The sequence below is a fragment of the Passer domesticus genome, chromosome 10 (assembly GCF_036417665.1).
Source record: "Passer domesticus isolate bPasDom1 chromosome 10, bPasDom1.hap1, whole genome shotgun sequence".
In the NCBI taxonomy this organism is placed as follows: domain Eukaryota; kingdom Metazoa; phylum Chordata; class Aves; order Passeriformes; family Passeridae; genus Passer; species Passer domesticus.
Genome location: NC_087483.1, coordinates 43,144,217 through 43,158,422, shown reverse-complemented (window position 1 = coordinate 43,158,422; position 14,206 = coordinate 43,144,217). Strand labels below are relative to the sequence as shown.

The 14,206-nt window shown below is 43.7% G+C and overlaps 1 protein-coding gene across 7 annotated transcripts in view; it reads right to left on the bottom strand.

Annotated features, from left to right (window-relative positions):
- Nucleotides 1–12,168, bottom strand: part of TANC1 (tetratricopeptide repeat, ankyrin repeat and coiled-coil containing 1) — a 59,824-nt gene extending 47,656 nt beyond the window's left edge. For 4 of the 7 annotated variants that reach the window (XM_064435414.1, XM_064435415.1, XM_064435416.1 and 1 more), the window contains exon 1: nt 11,720–12,168. In XM_064435414.1, coding sequence (XP_064291484.1) covers nt 11,720–12,161 — 442 coding nt within the window. In that variant the 5' untranslated portion in view covers nt 12,162–12,168. Of the gene's footprint in view, nt 1–8,064; nt 8,352–11,376; nt 11,609–11,719 lie in introns of those variants that run through there. The other 3 variants (XM_064435419.1, XM_064435420.1, XM_064435418.1) reach the window with 2 other exon arrangements.
- Nucleotides 12,169–14,206: the final 2,038 nt, after the last annotated feature.

The following is a 14,206-nucleotide window of genomic DNA, read 5'->3' as shown; positions in this document are numbered from 1 at the left end:
GGAGTTCATCACTACTGCAGAGGTCAAATAAACTAATCCCACATGGCAGGTAAGCACCTGAGCCAATGCCCATGGACTCCTACATTTACTCCTACCCACAGCTGTGTTCAAGCTTCCCCATTTTGATCCTGAAAACCAGTGAGCATTTATTTGCAAAGAAATACAAGGTAAAATATCATAGTCTACTGTCTGCACAGAAGTACTGAAGTATTTGCCACCTTTCGGTGTGGGATTTATTAAACACACACTTCAAATAATCTGTACTTTCTAAAGTGTATTTTGCATTTTTGAATCCAAAGATTCAAATATTTGAATCCCAAAATCCTAAGCTTCGAAAGAAAACTTAATTTAGTCAGAACAGCTTTCACTGCCTACAAACACATTCAGAGCGTCATTCTATGTGTCACACAGAAAAGTTCCAACATTTCCCTTTTCTGGCAAATTCAAAGTCCTTTAGCTGAACTGCAGATTTCAAACAAGAGGAATATACAGCAAAAAACAATACTTAAAGGAGCAAGGTATTACTGATGCAATAAATCAAGACAGTAAGTAAAAAAATCCTTCAAAATTACTACATTTTGGGCCATCAATATCTAGCATTTTGTAATAAACAGAGAGCATACCCCCAGACATGTGACTACTAATTCATGAATGAACAGACATTTGAAGAGAATAGTGTTTTTACTTTTAAGATGCAATTTCCAGTGAGATGTATTTGTGTTATGATGATTCAAATGCATGAACGAAAATGATAAAGCATACACTGGAGAGATCTGTCCCTGACCCTTTGTCACTCCAGACAAGTAAAAAGTGGCATACGTAATGTTTCCAACACACTATATTTAGCCAGACCCACTAAAGTTAAATAGTTACTATTGAAATATTTTTATACAGTACCCTAAACAATTATGGCCTTTACCATACTGCAGGTGTTTCTCACGAAGAAAGATCAATCTAAGTACAAAACAGATACAATACAGATACAAAACTGACAAGCCGTAGTCCATTTGCATCATTTGCTCTTCACTCAATCATCTAATCATTATTAAATTTCCTGGTGAGATACTCCACATTTTCTCCCTCTCGTCTGACCCAGTGAAAGCTATGCAGCAGTTTAAAAAATGAAACTGCAAAACAACAGCAAGCTTTCCAGTTTGTTGTTCACTTCTGAAGTGGAATTATGCCCTGAAGCACTATTAAAATACAGTAAGAGGTGAAAGATGAGGAAGTGTGAGAAAAACCTCATTACCATGTTAGCTGTTAGAATGTGCTTCTGCAGTAGCTTTTTTCCCACCAGTCTGGATCTAGACCTCATTTCTCAGATGCCAGAGATGTAACTATTATGCCCTGCAATCACCCAGTTTTCTGCTACGTTACTCTTTTACCAAACTGCTGATTATTTTGGCCAGTTTCCCTGAGGGCTGCCAACACAGAGGAAAAGCTGGTCGCTTCACTTGACTGCTGTCCAAAACTCCTGGGCAGGTGCCAGACACTGCAAAAATTATTCTTTATCATAATTTCAGAGATAACTGCTCCCCACTACTTGTAACAGCCCTGAAGCCCTGAAGAAACTGATCTTCACTGAAGCAGAGGGAGAGCACTCACAAGCCAGCAGTATTCTCTCCAAAGGTTGCAAGCCCTGTCTGAACCAAGCCCAAGGATTCAGCAATTGTGCAGATGGAGAATCACGAGTGGAATCACCTGTCTGGCTACACTGGCAAAGAGCAGCAGCTGTCAACACAACCTGAAAATCTTACCTGTTCACAGCTTTTCTGACCACGCAGAGGTGTTTTACACTTTTTGTTCCCATTCTGCTGAGCCTCTCCAGAGAAAATGCCAAGACCACAGCCATCTACCTTTTTCCAGAGGCTCCCCTTTCTTCAGTTATGACTTATAAAACAAAATTAAAACTAACTCATCCAAACAAAACCCCAAACAAGGTCAGTATTATGTCCAGAATACAAAAGAGGTGACTTTTTTTCATCATCAGAGCTACTTTGCAGGTTTTCAATTAATCTAAATCTCTATGCCTGAGATTTATATTTTTTTAAAGAAACATCACACTAATGACAGCTGTATTTCCTTGAATGCTAACATGTGATGGTGCTGATAAAACTTAAAACTTCTTTCTATTTTAGTTCCTTATCATATCTAGTTCCAAATCTCCTGTATTGTTCATCCTTATCAGGTATTTTCAGGATTTTCAGGATTGTCTGCTTTTTTCATGGAGTTTTTTTCCTGTTTCACTAATAGTTTTCTCCTAACACTACAGATCTCTATTTAAACATAGACCAGAACACACAGCTGTATTTGGTGTCCATCTTTTCTCCTCCACGTCAGCTACCCTTGGAAATTCTGGGACAATATGTTTTCTATAAATCTAAATCACAAAATACCTGATCTTGAAATGGCTGGGAATCACAGCCACTCACTTTTTTTAGAAAACTAATGCAGAGCTCTGTCCAAAATCTGTACACAAACAACACTTACTTACTTCCTGTTTCACAGGCAGAGATGAACATATCTATTACTATGTAAACACTTTTGAAGGTTTTAATGTAGCTTTTAGAATACACTAGTCTGACGTCAAATTGATACTGATGCTTTCTTCCTCAGGATAACTATCCTTAGCTTTAGTTACTGGAGGTAGAGCAATATGCATGCAACAACAGCTTGAAACATCCAAAATGACAGAAAGGAAACATTAGGACTCCTTAGGACTTCTTGGACTAGGGCAGAGTCACAGAATGGTTAAAGTTGGAAAGAACCTCTGGAGGTCATCTGGTCCAGCCCCCTGGTCAGGGCAAGTCACAGGAAAATCTTGGAAACCTCTATCAAAGACACAAAGCAAAATTACTTCCTTCAGAGAACATAACTGTCTAAATTGATCCCTGTGCTGGTTTTGGATTAGACAGTTAATAAAAATTAATATAACATGACAGTACCTCCTGCAACCCTCCTCCTTCCAAAAATAATAGAAGAATAGCAAGTGCTAAGTGACCCTAAAATGTGGGAACGAGCAGCAACACAAGGAACACAAAGCTCAAACATACTGGACTATCCAGGACACACTAGCACAACTGCACAACTACACACACACACAGACACACACAGGAAGAAGGGTATATATCTTTGTGGACAAAATAAATTAGCAAACTTTGGAATGAAACATTAACATTTTTGAGGATGCCTAAAGAACAGACATTAAAGTCACATAATCCAGAAAGTATGTTGGGTACCTATACTGCCTCTTGAACCTCAGCCTGCAGGAAGGGAACAATCTTATTTCCACTTCCCCTAGGAGGGGCAAAGCCCAGTTTCCTCAAGGTCATACAGGTGGAGCCTTTACAAGACAGCCAGTGGAGTCAGCCCTGTGCTCCTGCTGCGCTGTGCCAGATGCGATTCATCTTCTCTGTGCCTACAGAGGAGATGACGTAGGAAAAAAGAATGATCTCACAGCAGATACAGAAGGAAGGAATGCCATTCCCTCAAATCACAACAAACTGTTTGATTAGCTTGGCTATTTCCTGAAATTTCACTCATCAGAATGACACAAAACAAAGATATTACTCTCCCTGCTTTCCACCTCAGATCCCGGGACGCTGCCTTTTTCTGTCTCTTGCGAAATGTAAACCTTCAATTTTTAATTACCTGCTTGTGTTATTTTATGGACCAGGCTCAGGCATTCTTCTGTAGTGTAACCACAAGCAAACACTAACATGCAGGTTCTCCCAATTCCTTTTGCCTTGAATCACTTCTCATTTCAGTGTACAATGCAGCGGCATTGAGAGACCTTGCCATTGAGAGACCAACAATGTCGGCTGTTTGCACACTCCTGCCCCATCAGCTGTTTGCACACTCCTGCCCCAGTGAGACCTTGCCACAGCATCAATGTCAGCCGTTTGCACACTCCTGCCCCAGTGAGACCTTGTCACAGCATCAATGTCGGCTGTTTGCACACTCCTGCCCCAGTGAGACCCTGCCACAGCATCAATGTCGGCCGTTTGCACGCTCCTGCCCCAGTGGCATCACACACAAGGCCTCCCCCACCCCATGGGTGGGCTCTCTTTACACACACAGGTCCCAAACCAGGGAGATTATTTACATGAACCAGACACAGGCTTGCAGTATAACTAACTCCTTGTCAGCTCTGCAGAGCTCAAGTTAAGGACAAGAACATGAATACCCAGAACATCCCAGAGTTCACTCAAGAAAAATTAAAGGCTTGTCTATACAAGGGGGAAAGTGCTTCACATTCACACCCTCCCCCATCCTGCAATAACTCCCTGGTGCAGACAAGATCCTACATGCTCTTACCAAAAATATTAAATACCCGGCAAGCCCTTATTTATTAAAATTTTACAGTTGTCCTGTTGTTTTCAGTAATTAAACAGCCAAGCACCACTATAGTTTCTAATTCAGATGCCAAAAAGCATTCCTTCCACAGGCAAGTGTCCAAACCAAATAAATTTAAATCCTCACAAGCAGAATATGACTAGTGGAACACAAACTTCTATACTTAAAAAAAAAAAAGAAGTAATTATTCATTAAAACCTGAAGTCAGTGTAAATCTTTCAAGTTTGCCAAGACAGTGCCTACTGCCTCCCCTTAACCTGCTCCTGAGATGCTACCAGCCCACTGTACACCACATGAGCCGAGTTCACTGATATACCAAGAGAAGCGATGCAACACCAACAACTCGCTCAGGTCAAAATCCTGCCAACAGAAGAAATACTGCAATGGAACAAAATTCAGTTTTTGTTTCAGTTTTTCTCCTGGGGAAGGCTGAGAATTGAAGAACGGAGGCTCAAGCAAGACTCACAGAGAAGAAAAGCACCTGTTTTTCCTATTACAGCAGAGATGATGAAAACAGGTAGAAAATAAATTTTTTTCTACCAGATTGCAGGACAGTGTGAGATTCCCCAAATGCTAGTGAGGCAGATGCCTGGGATGCACAAAAGGGGCTTTCTGGAGAAGCACAGATCCCCACTGAGACCCAAGGCAGCACTGGTGGCACACACTGCACACAGAGTGCAAGAGCCTTGGGGAAACCTTCCGCACAGGCATGGGAGGAGTTGACAAACCATTCAGCATATTCTTCTGGTGCAGACTTTTACCAAGCTCTGAACTTCAGCAGAAAAGAATAATTTAATGTCACTTCTGTTCTTCTTTCCTTATTGTCTTTAAAGGACAAAGTGCAACACTTTTGGTGAGGGAAAAAAAACAGTATTAATTAGGTCTTTTTTTCCCCCAGACTTTCAAACTATGCCCAGTACCTCAAAATGAGTATAAAACACTTTATAAGCTGCTGCCATCAATCACTGGGTGGCTTATTGCAAACTCACAGAAAATATCTGGTGACATACCACAGTGGCACAAAGAATGCCTTAGACAGAGAATAAATAAACAAAAACATACACACCAGCTCTCTGTGGATATACCAGCACCACTGAATTCTGAGACTGCACAACAGATTAGTACATGATGCTAGAAGGCACAATGTTCCTATACTCCATTCTACCTCTGCCAAGTATAGTCTGAGAGCAAAGCAGAGTCTTCCCTTTATGTCTTGTCACAAAGTCTCCTAACTTTTCAAAGGAATTCTTGCATGACATAAACATTCTGTATCAGTAGTTGGGAAGCGCTGAAAATTTTATCCTACCATGCCTACATTGTGTGGCAGCAATATTCCTCTTCAAACTTTCAATTGCTAGAAAATTTTGTAGAAAAATCCAGGAACTCAGTCCTTACTAACACAAAAAAAAAAAAATCCCTTTGTGAGCACAGTGGTATTTAACCCAGTGTAAAACAGACCTTGAAGCATATTAACTAAATAATCAACTGAACTCAAAGGCATTTCTGGTGTAAAACACAAAACCAGTCTCCCTAAAACTCACACTAAGAATATTTTGTGTTTTGTCATTCTTGTTCAAAAGCAACAACAAAAAAAAAGAGCAACAAAAAACCTCATGCAACACAGAAGAAAAAAAACCCCCACACAACACAGAAAAACACCCAAGCCTCTACCAACTTCCACCTCATTTAAATTTCAAAAAGCAAATGTTATATTGTGCTTCTATTTACTCTTATGTGGATATTGTTCAAATACTTAATTGTTAAAGTCAGAAATATAGATCCTAAGGAAGGGACAGCTACTAAGACAGAAATGGATTAATTGTTTATTGTAATTTAATTTAATTGTAAATTACTGAAAAGAGAAAAGCACAATCTTTAGACTACACAAAATCCAGTATTTTTCTAGATAACAAAGCTTAAGCAAATAAAATCTGAACTGTCTTTTCAGCAATTAAACACCTCTGCTCTTTTAAGAGTGATAGCTTTGCAATTAACTTCAAACTACCAGGTTTTGACAAGACATATTTACTACTTAATGTAGCGAAGTTCCACCAGAATCTAAGACAACATTTAAAGACGTAAAACCACTATGACCTACCCAAAGGTCCACAGGCCCGATTCCATCGTGGAGCTGTGGAGTTCACATTTACACACAAACACACACATCAAAAACCTCCTGCCAGGGCATTTCCTGTGCGCTAACAAGCTCCAGCTTCTCTCCTGCTGGAGCTAAATTTAACCATGACTAAGATCAAGTCTTAAAAAAATAAAAAAGAAAGCAAAAAACCTCCAAACAATAAACCAAAAAAAAACCCACTAGCTAACAGAAACGACACAAAAGAACAACCTATACCATGTACACAACTGCAGCATAGCGCAGGAAACATTTTACAGAACCCTTTGGTCTTAAAGCAGTTAATTATCAAATATATGAAATATGCAGCAAACAAGCAGCAGCCCCTCACGCTCTCATCCTACACTCTTCTGAAAATGCACTTGAAGGGCTCCAGGGCACAGGTGACACCAGCTCCCACTGCTCAGCAGGTGTATGTGACAGCCAGTGACATCCACAGGGCAGGCAGAGGCTCCCCTGTGCCAAGGGTGCCTGGCCATCACAATGAGAGCACTCACCACAGCATCAAGCCAAAAGGGCTTCTTACACTCTTCGGGCTTTGCTGCAAACACTGGCATTCCTGAATATTCCAATTACAGATTTGTCTGAGCTAGACAGGGGCACAGGAAAGCAGAAAGGTAAGAAACAACTCAGGGACAAGGAGCTTCAGCACTCGGGCTCCTGCCTGCAGCTCCACGCTTCCAGAGCCACACTCCACACTGCCCCATGCCCTTGTGCCTACGGCTTGTCCTGAGCTGCCCTCAGATCCCCCTGGCCCTGACACCTCTGTGGCAGGTGGGCTATGCGCCACTGTCACCTGGCACACCCCCTACGTGGGGTCATTCTGACAGAGCTGGGCCCTTTTCTTAAAAACAAAAGGTGATCAATTCCACTTACACTTGCATCACTAATCATGGGGCAATTCTGCTGCAGAGTGAAATGAGACTGCGAACAATTCTGCTGTAGGCTGTGGAGTTTTTTTATACCATCCTGTTTCTAAAACATGGAGAAAACCTGTATTTAATGATAATTCACAAGTTCTAAGCTGCATCACCATGAATTAAGGGCAGCTGATAAAAAACACTCCATATTCAAAATACATATCTGTAACTTTGTATATATTTTAATAATACTTTATAATATTATTATAAATATTGTACATATTTATTTTGTTGTTACAATATTTAATATCACTAGAACTTTAAGCTGCACGGTTTTCCAATTTCATACACATCTAGATACAGCTGAATTCCCTAACACACATGAGGAAGAACTAGATGACTTCTAGACCACCTGCATTCCCAAAATTATTTTGGCCATTTATATTGCAAAAGTACCTGAGAAGAGCTTCACAAAGAGTGCCTCTCATCAAGTCAGTCACCTCACAAACACTGCAAACTGTAACCCCTGCACCTACTGACACAGAGTATTTACAGAAAAAGGTCAGACAGGCATAATTCAGTGAGCATTGCCACCAACTTCAACAGCATCAAGACTGTCAAGGCAGCTTCTGACTTGACCACAGACAGTGAAATTTCAGTAAGTTAAAAGTAAATTTCTTTTCAGACATTTTAAATTTCTGTGGCAGAACTCACCGCTGCCATCACTGAACATCACTTCTGCAGCCCAGCAAGAATCCCAGGCTGAGGTGTCACACCAGCCATGAGGCTGACAGCAAACTGTTCTCTGCACCCAAGGACTTGTCCCATGGGACAAGACACCAACGGGACACCTCACATCTGCCAAGCTGGCTGATCTGCACAGCTGGTCACTCCAGAAGCCAGTGGAACTTCTGCTTTCAAACTGGCACCCTCATTAGAAATTAGTATTCCAGATTGAGAGGAGAAAATGTGTGAAATACTAAACTGGTGACACCACCTCAGGAAACAAAGCCCAGGTGCCAGCAATGCTCCCAATCACTCAGTGGAGAAATACCTCTCACAGGCACAGCTGCCCTTTGTTCCCACACTCTAATGAACATCCCTCAGGCACAGGAGTATCTCCATACCTACACAAGGAGGCCAAGCACTGGAGCTAAGATATTGCAAAGCTGAATATTCCAGTAACAAAGTACCTTTACAGATTAAGCCTATGGCTTAGAAGGCCTCCTCTTGGTGAGGTGGGGAGCAAAACCAAAATTCTGGAAACACAGCAAAAGAAATAGGGCTTTTAGAAGTTAAAGTAATTCCATGAACTAGAATGCATATACTTCAAGAAGCAGGAGTGGCAATGATGGATGAAAAAAGCCTACACAGTGATGTATCACGTACACAGCACAAAAATGTGAAATCACTACACTGGATAAACCTCTGAAGGCTTATGAAGCTGGAAGACAGGGAGGGGGAGCAAGAGGACATTTTAGTTATGGAAGGAGACCAAAAGCACCCTGTTTGACTGAAGCACAAACTGAGTGAAATAAAATCTGTGCTTCAGTTCAGACTCTCCTACACCTCAGTGAGCAGGAGATGGACACCACAGAAGACTCCAAAATATCTGTGGAGAGCCCAAACACAGCAAAGAGATCATCCCCTGAGCTCTACAGTTTTATACTTAGATAAATAATCTAGTCAATTTAGCATGTTGAAATACCTCTACAGAACTTCTCAAGTACAATGAATACTGAAGGATTAATTCAGTCATGCTAAACAATGAATTTTAAAAGGAAAGGATAGTAAGAGACAGCACAGCAAACAGACATATTAACATTAGACTCACAATAAATATTCTGCATTAATGAGAAACTGATCCCTTTATTTACTTCCCTTCAGGACAAGATCAGAGAGGTTAAGGCTCCACAAAAACAAACTTATTAAAAATAATTTTTTTTAAAAGATGCACTTATCAAACTAAAGTTAAACACAAAACCAAATGCAGTAGGATCACGTGATGTTCCAGAAGTTGCTTCTGGGGTTTCTTCAGTCTGGTGTTACACTACACCTTCAATACTCAGAGGTCAGTTTTCTAACAGTGGTGCTTCCTATACACAAACATATTGTTAAGAAATAAGACCTTACACATTTCTTAGGCCATATGCTGAGATGTTTTTTTCCATTGCCACAGCTCTGTGATAAAAAAACTCTCCAACCTCCACATCAAGTCTTGGGAGCTGAAAGCAACAAAAAGATTTGAACTAACCCAGTTTTCTCAGACTTTCCCACACATAAAACCTAAAGCCCACCTTTATCTATTTTTCTGGAAAACATGAAGATCTAGCTCCTGACAGAGACAGAGATACCACTTTTTAGTCGAAACAGCATCCCCACATATAAACGTTAATTTTCAAACAACGGATATAAATTACAACTTACACATATTTATAGGTGTCCTTACAAATAACTAACAGATGAGGCTGATATTCTTTCATGCACAGGAGTTTGAAAGTTTGCTAAATAATCTTTCACCTTCAAAGAAAGGTTTAATCTTGATAAGAGGAAGAAGTTCAGCTAAAGAAAAACAAACACCTCTGCTAAGACTGCTCAGCTGCCTTCCAACATATAATTCAGATCACAAAGTTGCCATGGCATCAACTTCAGGACTGTGGTCATACACACAAAATGTCTTTTTTCCTACATGCTTTTATGGGAAGCTGAGCAACTCTGGCCATGAACCAAATATGTTTTGGCTCTAAAGCAGATATAATTCATCACCATTTGGACATTCCAATGGTTAGCTACATTGAGAAAGCAAGGCAACCAGAACTTCAGAGCATCCACATAAATGAAGCACTGAATACATTATCCGAGCAGTGGCAAAAGGAAGCAGTACTTGTGTTTACCTTGCTCACTGGCACTATTTAATAATATATTACCATTTTTCACTTGAACAGCACTTATACAACAGATCAGAACAAATGGGGAAAGTTCATTTTTGGCCAACAGTGGGAAGAAATTTTCTAAGATCTAAGGCATCACACTTATTTCCCTAATTCCCTGGTATTTTCAAGTATCAGGTTATTTTTAAGGAACAGCTATCAGAAATACAAGGTAACACAGGACTTCTGCATATACTGAATAATCCTGCAAAACTCTGAAGTAGGCTGGATGAGTAAAACATTTAAAATACTCTAGACCAGTGAACAAACCTCTCGCCAACTGTTTTTACACCCAGCAGTCACAGAAGCCCAAAGTAAACCTCCCACATCCTCAGCTGTTAGCTTTCCAAATGTGCAAAAGCACTGCCTTCGTCAGAAACCGCCATGCGAGGCAGAGCAGGGGGTGCCACTGCCACCCGGCCCCGCGGGGCTGCAGAGCAGGGACCACGGGCAGGGCACACGTCCTGCATCACACCCAGGCGCATCTACACCGCCCTGATCGCCCGGGGTCCAACCTCACACAGACGTCTCCAGCCACATTCTTCTTCTGAAAACTGTAACTCAGGACCCAGTCCCCTATCCAACAAATATGCATTATGAGACTATGGTAAACAAATACTGAGAAATCAGAAAGGTTTAAGAACGTCTGCTTTAAAATACACTGTTACTATACACTACCAGTAACTCACATATTAAAAACTAATCAAGTTATCGTTTTATCATTTAATGCTTGAGATGCCAGCATGACCTCTAGGGCAGGCCCTTCTGCTCCAGCCGTCAAAACAAGGTCGCTGCCCACAGACACGCACGTGTTGCATCCCATCCCATCCCACCGCACCGCACCCCATCCCTTCCCATCCCATCCCATCCCATCCCACCGCACCCCATCCCATCCCATCCCACCGCATCCCAGCCCATCCCCGCCTCTGCCCGCGCACGGCCGAATCCGCAGCCCGGCTCTGCCCGGGCCGTGTGCCTCTTCCCGGGGCTCTTCCTCGCCTTCTAATACCGAAACCAAACCCCACCAAGAAACCAAGTTTTGCAGAAAGCAGCTTTTTTTTTTTTTTTTTTTTTTTTCTCCTCCCCAGATCTTTACTGGTAAAGGCATGAAAACCGCCCCAGTCACCGAAACGCGAGAGTGCGGGCCGGGGAGGCGGAAATCCCGGCCGGGCCCCGCCCGGGCAGCGCCTCCCTCGGACCGGACCGGCCCCGGCCCACCCCCGGGCCGTGGGCCACCCGCGGGCCCCGGGCCGCGCCCCTCCGCGCCCTGCCCCCGGCCCCGGCCGCGGCCCCGGCCCGTGCCTGCCCGACATGCCCGCACACGCTCCTCCGCCAGAAAGTTTCAGCGGCGGCTCCGCGCCCGCCGACCCCGCGCAGCCCCCGGCCCGGCCGGGCGCGGGGCGCAGAAGGGAAGGAGAGGAGAGGCAGGGAGGTCTCACCCAGGGCGGGCCGGCCCCTCGCCTCGGGCTCCGCGCGCGGCCCAGCCCGGGCTGCTCCGGGCTGCTCCGGGCTGGGCAGGCGCGGCGGCGGGATGAGCTCACGGGAGGGGCGGCGGCAGCGCCCGCCTCCCGCGGGACGGGCTGGGGCGGAGCGGGGCCGGGCTGGAGCGCTGCGGAGACACGAGCGCGCTGCCCGCTCGGCCGGGCCGCCCTTGCGGGAACCGCGGTGCCGTTCCACGAACACCGACCGCAGAGCCCCGCAGAGCCGTGCCCGGGCCCGCGGAGCGTGTGCTGCTCGGAGCGCCCCACCATCCGTGCGCTCTGCCCGGCTGAGCTCTGCTCCGGAGAGCCCACTGGCACAGCTCGGGGCTGGGGGCTCCTGCCCCGACCCCCGCACCGGAGGCCATCCACCTCCACCAAAGCGGCCTTCCATCAGGAACATGAAAGTAATCGCATCGGAGCTTATAAAAACTGCACACGGCAAAAGACAAGTGGAATACAAATAATATAAATACTATAAATAATAATGGCAGGTCTGGAACAGATTGCCCAGAGAGGTTGTGGAGTCTCCCTCCACAGGCGCTTGTATTCAAGAACCGTCTGAACACAATCTGTGCCATGTGCTCTGGGATGACCCTGAGTGAGCAGAGAGGTTGGACCAGATGAGCCACTGTGGTCGCTTTCAAACGCACCCATTCTGTGATTCTGTGAAGATCTCAGACTGATCAAAGTTACTTTCTGAACTGGACCATGCAAGGCATTTCAGACAGCCCGATCTGAAATGCCAGGTGTAGGAACAAGGAGCATGGCCCTGCCCACAACACAGAAAAAGACAAACTGCATCCTGGAAAGGCAGCACCTTCAAAAGGGTATGGGGCTGCCTTGGCAAAACCACATGACATCAGTGCTGCTGCTCCAAGAGAAGCCAATGTGTTCTTTACTTGTACAAATGAGGGATCAGCGACACGTGTAGAGGTGGCATTACCTCTGAATACAGCAGTGAATGACATTCCCAGTCTATCCATCCATATTTTCCAAGATACTGAAGAATGAGAGACTGCAGAAGAAATCCACAAAACTGATCTGAAGGCTGAAGATGATGCTAGGCAGCAAGAGCATTAAAATATTTAGCTCCTGAAAAAGACATCTCAGATGGTAGCTTATGAAAAAAAATCCGAGGTACTGGTAATTTTACTGTGGGGCACCCGTGGTAACCCCAATGAGCTGCACCAAAGTAGCCACCAAAGAGCATTATCTCTGGCTGGGAATGCCACACGTAGATAGATAACTGTCTTACCTCAGTGGGGTTAGCACTGAAGTGCCCGGTGGTATTAACTATGTTAAGTATAACACAGGTTTAGCAGTGCTGATCTGCATGCCATTGTTATGAGCACATCAATCAAAAATGTCAGCAGAAACACTCAGCTGACATGTTTTTCTCTCCCAACCTGAGGCTGCTTGCTTCTTCCACCCCAAGTGTCCAATACTGCAGCTATTCCCTGCATAGAGGCCAAAGTGCTTAGCCTTGCTACACACAACCTCTACAATTTCACATAATTAAATACAAAAATGAATCCTCCGCACACCAAGAAGAAAAATGTAGGGATAATCCAAAATACATTTATAAGTGGATAAATAAGGATTTGCTGTTTTCTGTGCAAACTCTGATTGATTTTCATACGTAATTCATAATGACAAAACAAATCTGAATTTAACTGCAAAATTACAGTGCCAGAGTATTCTAGAATATTTTCTACACTATGCAAGCATATCACAAAATGTCTTCCAATGTGTCTGTAAGGAGCACAAAGACAATCCATGTATGTGTTCAGAAAGAAGTGACAGGCTGATACATAAGCCTGCAGAACGTTGGCCATAACTGCCTTGTTTGGTGTCAGAAGAGCAGAGGAACCGGAGACAAAGCCCTCAGGGTGACAAGACCAACAGCAATTAGTGACATTATTCTTCTTTCCCTGTCACTTCAGCAATTTGGTAGCTGAAGATGGGTTCCAAAGCAAGGGGAGGATGCTGTATGCACCTCAGCCAGCAGCACAGTGTCTTTTCTCCAGTGGAGAATCCTCTCACATTCTCTTCCCTACATTTCGCCAGTGTGATGAGGCCTATATCTGGAAATAAAGGAATTTTCCTTCTAAGAGGAAATATCAGAAGTTTGGGCAGCATTTTATCATTTTGTCTTTGTCTCTGAAATCTGAGACAAGAAACTGAGCTATGACTCCACTGTTGTGGGATCTATTCCTCAGCAGGTCCATCGCTGGCACTCTCTTCCTCTAGATATGAATCCAAAAGTTTTGAAATATTGTTTACAGTCAATTGGATTTAGGTCCTGCTGCTTCACAGGAAAGCTCACAATGGATCCTAGTGCTTCCCAATTTGTCCAAGTAGAGCAATGCTTTTGATACCAGGAACATAAAGGTTTTTGCTTTCATCAGTAGCTTCCTTCTGGGAAGTATTTAGCTCACAGCTGTT